General features: G+C 41.6%; 1 protein-coding gene across 4 annotated transcripts; it reads right to left on the reverse strand.

Annotated features, from left to right (window-relative positions):
* Positions 1 to 275: 275 nt before the first annotated feature.
* LOC145778620 (uncharacterized) lies at positions 276 to 2,707 on the reverse strand. Of its 4 annotated transcripts, XM_082590166.1 has the most exons (3): positions 1,041 to 2,707; positions 739 to 825; positions 276 to 555 (listed from the first exon to the last, which is right to left on the reverse strand). In XM_082590166.1, the coding sequence occupies exon 1, from the start codon at positions 2,590 to 2,592 to the stop codon at positions 1,954 to 1,956; it is 639 nt and encodes a 212-aa protein (XP_082446292.1). In that variant the 5' UTR covers positions 2,593 to 2,707; the 3' UTR covers positions 276 to 555; positions 739 to 825; positions 1,041 to 1,953. The 4 variants fall into 4 exon arrangements, with proteins under 4 accessions (XP_082446292.1, XP_082446300.1, XP_082446284.1 ...); XM_082590174.1 differs by lacking the exon at positions 739 to 825; XM_082590158.1 differs by having other exon boundaries at positions 739 to 2,707.
* Between the last annotated feature and the right edge of the window lie 6,894 nt (positions 2,708 to 9,601).

Raw genomic sequence — 9,601 nt, forward strand, 5'->3', positions numbered from 1 at the left:
ATCGTTACAAAGAAAGCGAGAAAAGTTTAATGAAATATTACGTTGAATAAATTCTTAAAAACTGCCGTTGTTTCAAGATTTTTTTCAAGATTGAATACTTTCACAACAAACTGGTTCTTGGAAATCATTTATTTCTGCTTCAAATAACTTTTCACTACACTTTCATCATTATCATGAAGGATAAAAAAGCCTGTTTCACTGCCATGGTCTTGTGTGACGTAATATGATGTGTTTTCTACGTATTTTAGTTCATTATTGAACTTACAAAAGGACCTTAAGTTTCTCATGCCAGTGTGGAATTAATTGTGTACGGTATTCTACTTAAATTGTGCATGAATTGATAGTGCATTTTGCTTCATCAATCAACGATTGGTGTGATATTCTCCTATATCACTAGGCTCGACCGCAAAGGCAATCCGACTGTTGTCGAATATAGATGGAAATGGTTTATTAAATTGGAGCGAAATAACAATGATACTTGACGTTTTTGCCAACAGTCTCTCAAACCACAATCCCGAGTGATCAGAACAGGAGTGTGATCAAAGAAGTCGTTTTCTGAAATAACATAAAAGCACAAATCACGCATTTGCCTAAAACTACAGTACAAGGCAATAATGATTAATGTGAGTTTTTTACATTGCTACATCCATCGTGAATATGCGTCGACCTTTAGCGCTTTACGGACAGATAGTGTGAATTAAATCAGCAATAAATTCCACATAATTAAAATGTCCATACCAATTTTTGCCAAGTAAGCCGGTGAATTGCGACAACAGCAACAGTCTGAAATTCTTTACACAGGATTCCAATGCGGTTACAATTCAGCTATAACAAATGAAATTAACGCGTTACGATACGTCGAAAATACGTAGATCATGCACAATAAAGCTGTGTCATTAAGTAAGCCCTTTTACAAGTGAACACAGCGCGTACAAAACTGATAGTGATAGATATGTTCAGCTTAGATACGTCAGACTATTAACATATACAGTAGCAAAGGCTAAATTTACAAATTAGCAATCAATTTGTACGGTACTCACATGAAGCAATCTCTTTAAAGCTGCTTGCCCGAATTCTACAAATCTCGACTTACTAAATAAGTCCGAACTGGCTGACAAAACAACCCAAGTTCACAGATGAACAGAACTTTTGCCCAACGTTGGCTACAAACTGTCTGATAATATTTCAGGCACAAGTGGGCTTATTTAAGATAAATTTTTACATGTTTTGAAGTTCCCAAATTATAATAAAGAAGCAACAAATCGAACACAATATTTTCCATGAATCACGGAATGTTGTTTCCGTACGCGATAAACTAAGATCCCAAGGGACGATGATTTCAATAAATCGTTACGTCACAATAAACTTGGAGCCACCGTGTTTTGCAAGGGCACATGAAATCACCAAAATGTTTTCCAAAATAAAGTGTTTTTTCTATATTGTTTTAAGCTAAGCAACTTTCCAGTACATCAATTACGGTTGATCAATCGCCAGGAGAAAGCTACTATGCCGTCAAAAAAGGGCATTTATCAATATATTATCACTCGTAAACACGTGAACTTCAAAACTTAGAAAGTGAAGAGAAAATATCTTACACTCCCTCCAAAAATAGGAAAACTATGCAAGCCTATTTTTAACGTGGAACAAGATATTTTCGCAATTACGAAGGGTAAAGGCAAAAACTCTACGGCTGCAATACTGAAGCGAGTCATAAAACACAGATACGAAACATTATGTATCTACTCATTGTTGTCTCCACACCGCATGCAGGAACGACAATGCGTAGATACCGCGAAAAATACAATCCACAATTGACTTCCGGTATATCGGGTTCCCGCAGCAACGGATCAGCAGAGCGTTCATAAAATCAGCAAAGCGTCTATTATTTGCCCTCAAATCCAGGCAATTGCTTCGTAGAAGCGCATGAAATCGCAGTTCTTGCACTGCTTCGATCTATACAGAATTTGCGTTGATTGCAGTATCATTTGAGGCCTCGGCTGGCTTGCAGATAAGACACAGCTTTGCAATCGGCCTTCTCAGGATGCCGGTACCGACTCGAACATCTACTTGTCGCACTACTCCGTGCTTATCTGGATATGTATGGATGATTCTTCCCATAGTCCAACGTCGTCGTGGAAAATTATCGTCAACAATTAAGACGACGTCATTCGTCTCGAAGTTGCATTTTCGGTCTGGCCATTTTTGTCTCAAAGCGATTGTCGGTAAATACTCCTTTTTCCACCTTCGCCAGAACTCATCGGCTAGGAAATGAACTCTTCGCCATTGTCGTCGCGCATAGCAGTCTTTTTCGTTTGCCTTCACGGAAAGCATTGGAGGATCACTCTCCAAATTGTGTCGTAATAAATGATTTGGTGTCAGTGGTTGTTGATCCGTCGAATTGTAGTTCACTGGAACCAGCGGTCGTGAGTTCAGGATGTTTTCCACTTCAATCATGAAGGTGTTCAGCTTGTCGTCCGTCAGTGTGCCGAACTTGGAGAGCATAAAATCGAGAATCCGTCGAACCGAGCGGATCATTCGTTCCCAAACGCCTCCGAAGTGAGACGCCCCTGGTGGATTGAAATTCCACCTCATTGCTTTTCGTCGAAAGTATTGTTCAATGCTGGGGTCCTGTAAAGATCTCAAACAATCCTTTAATACGCGATGTGCACCGACAAAATTGGTGCCATTATCACTAAACACTTCTTTAGGATTTCCCCGTCTGGCAGCGAACCGCCGAAAAGCGTTAAGAAATGCGTCAGTAGACATGTCATAGGCAATCTTTAAGTGGACAGCCCTCATAGTTAAGCAAGTGAAAATGCATCCATACCTTTTTACCATGCTCCTTCCCTGCTTAACCATGAAGGGTCCGAAGTAGTCGATTCTGACAGAACTGAAAAGAAGCTTCTCAGAGCGTAGACAAACATCAGGTAGATCAGTCATCTTCTGCTCTCCTGTTGTCACATGGCTGCTAACGATCTTCCGCACAGCGGCGGAATCCTTGAAGAAGTTAAACCGCTCATGCAAAGACGTCCAAGTGTGTGCTATTCCTGCATGACCAACATGGAGATTCTGCTTCAAAATAAACGAAATTTTAGATTGACTTGAATACGAAAGAATGATTGGATGTTTGATATTGCAAGGACTCGCTGTATTCTCCAAGCGTCCTTCTACCCTCAAGGTGTCTGTAAAGTTATCATTAACAGAGTGCGGATACGAAATCGCGCTGTAATTTTGATTGAAAGCGTCGAAAAAGTAATGCAGTCGGTCTATGCTCACCCTACCTAACTGCAATGACTTTAAACAATGTTGCAAAGTGGCACTCTGCAATTCAAAGAGTTGAGGGAACCGCTCCCTCCATTCGTCTACATCGGGCTGGTACAATGGCCCTTGCATCAATACATTGTCTAATGAAATTCCTCTGTGTTGGGCCACACAATCGGAAACAATTTTTACTGCGTCTGACTTATTTTGGTCGAACACTGGGTCATGAGGGAGGTACCGTGCCGCATCTGCGCGGTCATCATCACGGCCCTTCCTGTCCTCCACTGAAGTAGGAAAATCTACGTCCCTAAAGATTGTCTGGGAGTTCTGTACCTGATATTGGCTTATTAGATTAACCATTGCCTGTTTTGAGTTTGCCCGCTTGATTCCGGGTCCAATCACGCTCCATCCTAAAGGAGTCTTTAATGCACAGGGATCTCTTCTCCCTCCATACCTCGAATCCAGATGCCTATGAGCATATGGAACGTCAGTGCCTATTAGTAATGAGACCTCTTCAGTATCCAGGTGAGGGAACTGGATACCCTTCAGGTGAGGCCATGCTTCTATATCTGAATCTGTTAAAGGACGATTGTTTCTGAACGCCAAATCGTCCAGCGACACCGCTTCTCTTATATCCAGCTCATCAGTGTCATCTAGCGGCCGAATTTTAAAATCTAATTTTCGGCAATCAACCGATCTCGGCATTTGGCCCACAGTTGTCAATTGGATTCTGTCTGGCTGACCTCTTAAACCCAATTTCTTCACCAGTGACGTGGTGCAAAACGTGGTGTCACTTCCGGTGTCTAAAAATGCGTTAACGGTCAAGCATTTATTTTCGTAATAAACCTTGACCGGGATAACGCAGAAAAAGAAATTATCCCTTTGCTCAGGCAGCGTTTCGCACTTAGCAATGGTGGCTGGCCTGCCATTATTGCTATTTTCTATGGTTCGATCATTGTTACTGGGACTTTGTGAAAAGTCAATCTGCTGCCTCGAGCCAGTAGGTCTCATTTCCTCGTGCAGCAGAGTGTTGTGGCGACGTCCACAACCCGTTACTGTGCAAGCCGGTGGTCTATCACAAGACCTGACAACGTGTTTGTCGCTAAAACAGTTGTAACACCTTCCTTTATGTCTGATGAAGTCCCTGCGATTAGAAATTGACTTTTTCAGAAATTCATTGCATCTACCTATTGGATGCGGTCCGTTGCAAAGGTAGCATGCCATCCTCGGACGTGAAGCAACCGTCGCTTCAACGGCAGAACAAGAGCTCTTCTGGGTATATCGGGGGCTGGCAGGGACCCTTTGATCTCGTTTCACCGACCTGCACAGTAAACCTCCAAAAGCGTTTAATACTCTCGATTCTTCTTCCACAAACCCTACAAAGTCGTTAAATGTAGCTTGTCTCCCTGACTGCAGCATAATGTTAGCAGTGCGGCGCCTCCAGCCCTTCTGCGTTTCCATCGGCAACTTGGCAGCCAGCATCACCATGGTATCCACTGTGTTAAGGTCGCCCAAGTTTTCGAGCTTCCCTAGCACCAGTGAACACTGACGTAAGAGTTGGGAATAATCGCGCATGCCCAACGCGTCTTCGCTCTTTATATCAGGCCTTCCCATGAGCCTTGTAACGAAAGACCTAGCGACAATATGGGGCACGCCATAATTGTCGTGCAGAAGTTTCCTCGCTTCTGCGTATCCTCCACTGGAGTCGATAATCGAACAATGCTCGATTAAGTGCTTGGCTTTCCCTCGGCACTGCTGCAATAGTAGAGTCATTCGCATTCCATCGGTGTGAGCTCGACTCTCCAAGTGGGTCTCGAAATGACGAATAAAGGTCCAATACTCAATTGGCTCGCCTGAAAATGTCATGTGCTCTGGCTTAGGCATGCACATGCCCTCGCCAACAGCTTTCACGATGCAAGGCAAAATTTCAGAATCGGAGGGCTGAAAGCGAACAGTTTTATCTACTTCAGTCACCGCACGGTCAGGCTGGAATTCCGGCACCTTTCCTGTACCGAGATCCACCTGACCCACATGCATGCTGGCACCCCCTCTACCAGGTAGCGCAAGACCAGGCTGGCAGTCCGGCACCTTCGGTGTGCCAGAATCCACATGGTCCTCGCATAAGCTGGCTAGAGACGTGGACCGTCTGCATTCTTCAGACTGGTCCAAAACTTCTAACTGCGCTTTTGCTGTCTCGACAGCCAATTTGGCCTCGAACCTTTCCCTCTCAGCCCGTAGTCTTTGATCTTCTTCGATGTTTTTCAACTTAAGTTCGGCAAGTTTCTTGGCTAGTGCCGCCTCCGTTCTCTGCCTTTCACTGACAGACGTGCTACAGGAAGAGCGAGAGCGGCTAGACCTCTTCGATCGGCGACTATACACCACACTCGCCGCTGGCGTTTCTCGCAAAGCTGAACGTTCGACATGCGGCTCGGGTTCGGCGCTCAGTTCTGCTCGAGCAACGCTAATGTCTAATTTCCTTTGAATCCAAGCCTGCTTCATCGCCTCTAGTTCGCAAAAGTCATCATTTGCGTATTTAAAAGTTTTTAAGTGATCTTCCATCATTGGTAGCAGCCGGTCATAAACTCGCTGAAACGATTCTTCAGCGTTTTTAAATTCTACGACACTCTTAGCTTTCGCAGCTTTCTGGCATAAAACGAACCAAGAAGCTAACCTTTTGTCTTCTCGCGTGGCTTTGTCCAGAGAGAATTCCTCGACATGAGTTTCCGGCGAACCTGACGCTGAAACCGATGGAAGGTTCTGGGTTTCCTCAGAAGATGGATTTTCCTGCTCAATTGGAGTTTCTGTTGTTTGAGACATCTTTGCTTACTGCAGAAAGTTTCAATGTAAAAAAGGTAAGAAATGATCCACAAATATTGATGAAAGTCCACAAAAGATAATAAAGCAACAAAGAAATGGGAAGCCTAAAAATCACCTATCCAGGGACAGTTTCTTGATATGTAATTTGTAAAACAGTGGTCAGATTGTCAGCAAAGACACTAGAAATAATTTGCGAAATAGGCAAAAGAAACCAGAAAACTAGTGTGCCGACTTTAGGGGACGAGAAACTAAATATTGTCTACCACAGGCAATAAGAAACAAGAAAAACTATTGCCGACCCACGGCAGAAAATTGAAAACTAATGTGATATTCTCCTATATCACTAGGCTCGACCGCAAAGGCAATCCGACTGTTGTCGAATATAGATGGAAATGGTTTATTAAATTGGAGCGAAATAACAATGATACTTGACGTTTTTGCCAACAGTCTCTCAAACCACAATCCCGAGTGATCAGAACAGGAGTGTGATCAAAGAAGTCGTTTTCTGAAATAACATAAAAGCACAAATCACGCATTTGCCTAAAACTACAGTACAAGGCAATAATGATTAATGTGAGTTTTTTACATTGCTACATCCATCGTGAATATGCGTCGACCTTTAGCGCTTTACGGACAGATAGTGTGAATTAAATCAGCAATAAATTCCACATAATTAAAATGTCCATACCAATTTTTGCCAAGTAAGCCGGTGAATTGCGACAACAGCAACAGTCTGAAATTCTTTACACAGGATTCCAATGCGGTTACAATTCAGCTATAACAAATGAAATTAACGCGTTACGATACGTCGAAAATACGTAGATCATGCACAATAAAGCTGTGTCATTAAGTAAGCCCTTTTACAAGTGAACACAGCGCGTACAAAACTGATAGTGATAGATATGTTCAGCTTAGATACGTCAGACTATTAACATATACAGTAGCAAAGGCTAAATTTACAAATTAGCAATCAATTTGTACGGTACTCACATGAAGCAATCTCTTTAAAGCTGCTTGCCCGAATTCTACAAATCTCGACTTACTAAATAAGTCCGAACTGGCTGACAAAACAACCCAAGTTCACAGATGAACAGAACTTTTGCCCAACGTTGGCTACAAACTGTCTGATAATATTTCAGGCACAAGTGGGCTTATTTAAGATAAATTTTTACATGTTTTGAAGTTCCCAAATTATAATAAAGAAGCAACAAATCGAACACAATATTTTCCATAAATCACGGAATGTTGTTTCCGTACGCGATAAACTAAGATCCCAAGGGACGATGATTTCAATAAATCGTTACGTCACAATAAACTTGGAGCCACCGTGTTTTGCAAGGGCACATGAAATCACCAAAATGTTTTCCAAAATAAAGTGTTTTTTCTATATTGTTTTAAGCTAAGCAACTTTCCAGTACATCAATTACGGTTGATCAATCGCCAGGAGAAAGCTACTATGCCGTCAAAAAAGGGCATTTATCAATATATTATCACTCGTAAACACGTGAACTTCAAAACTTAGAAAGTGAAGAGAAAATATCTTACAATTGGTATCGCTTCTTAATTTACCTAGCCGGGTTGTTTATCTGTCAAAACTTTTTCGCTAGGAAAGGCCACTATATTGACGTTCTCACTTTTCCATAAATACGCGCAAGGCCACTACAGTGGCCCCCATCAGGTGAATAAAGACGTTTATGAAGTGCCCACTTTCAACTCTTTCGCTACGTAAGACCAGATCGTAGTGAAAAGCGACTTTGCAGGCGAAATTAATTCTGTACAGGAATGGCGCGAAATTCCGTACCGAAAGAATAAAAGGACTGCCAAGTGATGGGAATATCACGTGCTGAGTCACATGACTGTGATGTCATGTGTCACGCAGGTCCAGAATTAGGGGGGTAGAGGGTGCAGTTGCCCCGGGGCCCCCATTTTGAAGGGCTCCCCACTGTGAAAAAATGTGATTTTGTGTTATTATTATTTTTTCCCAGCCTTTAAAGTTTCTGCAAAATGCCTCCTTTTTTCTTTCAAAGTTAATTTTTAGTCACAAGGTGGCGACTGAGCTTGGCGTAAAGGCATTAGCAACGGTGTGGGTGACTTTCAAGCTACCTTGTAAAAAAATTTCACCGGGGCCCCCCGATCTAGAAGTGTCCCGGGCCCCCCATCAGTTAAACTCGGCCCTGGTGTCACGCATGATTGCGTTACTGCTTTGGCACAGAAGAATACGTTAAAGTGCCCACCGAGCTAGGTAGGCTACATTAGAAAGTATAAAAAATCCCTTATTTCAAGATTTGCTACCGTACCTTAAAAATTTTATCGAATTAAACTTCTGAAAGAAAATGCGTTTGTTTCCAACCACGGTTTATACAAGAAATTGATGCCCAACAACCTTTGTAAGTTGTAGGTCACAGTTCAATAAGTTTCATGAATTGAGTATCCAGCCAGCGATTGTCGTTCTCATCGTTATCGAACTCGTTATGAAAATGTTTGGTGAACCTTGAACTAAATGCAGCCCATGAATGAAACCTTCTATTTGAATAAGCTGAAGACGCTATTACTATAGCGAAATCCATTCTTAATAAATTACACTAAGAGGTTAGATTGTTGTGCAAATGCCAGCATTTGATGAATGCAAAATAGCAGTGAAACCTGAATGCATTTTATTTATTTTATCGCCAAATGCAAACCACACCAATGATCCTGTGTGGGGGGTTGTATGGCATATAGCCTACGCGTATTTGAGACGATTAATGAACTTCTAGGCTACTACCACCAAAATTGTTAGGAAGTGGTTAAACCCTGATGTTTTCCGCATTGCAGTTTCGGCAACCAGGCTTTTAAAATCTAAACATAAAAATTTAAATAAAAGAAAAATATACGGCCATAGCGTACAAAAAAATATAAAACACAATGACAACACAATAAAAAAGAGACAATCCAAATGCTACCGGGGGATTGACAAATTCTGGCATCACGGAAACATTTGGCGTTTTTCTCCACTTTTAGTCGTCGTCTTCAACAACAATGGTTTTCTTACTAAATTTGACGTTTTGTAAAAAAACAGACTTTTTTTCTTTCTTTCTTGACTTAAACATCTTTGGTTAATTTCCAAACACAATCATCTTTTGAACTTATGAATAGAAATAAAGTTTTAAAAAATGTACCTTTTTTATCAAGATATTTGTGACTTAACAATAGGCTACGCAATTTTATAGGTCATCATTCAAAGCAGTCTCAGAAACCTAATCCCAACTCCAGTAGGGCACAACGTTTCAAGTTACATCGTTTCTTATCTGCAATAAACGTGAACCTGAAGAATTAAGTTGTAATTCTGGAGTGAAAGGAAATGCATCCCATGCATAAAAGTCGCTTTCAAAGCCGAGGCCCGGCCAATGTGAGTTTGCACAGGCTAAAACGTCACATTTTTATATCATTTCAATGTCTGGTGACGTTGAAACTAAGTAAAATTGGAAACTTTTGCTGGCTAGGCTGTCTTTTAGTATCCACAAAAAAACGGTTCAAACACAAC

This window comes from Aplidium turbinatum, chromosome 1 (assembly GCF_918807975.1).
Source record: "Aplidium turbinatum chromosome 1, kaAplTurb1.1, whole genome shotgun sequence".
Classification (NCBI taxonomy): domain Eukaryota; kingdom Metazoa; phylum Chordata; class Ascidiacea; order Aplousobranchia; family Polyclinidae; genus Aplidium; species Aplidium turbinatum.

Bases quoted from the DNA above. Each gene is read 5' to 3' on its own strand.
- LOC145778620 (XM_082590174.1), bottom strand. From the start codon at position 2,592: ATGAGGTGGAATTTCAATCCACCAGGGGCGTCTCACTTCGGAGGCGTT.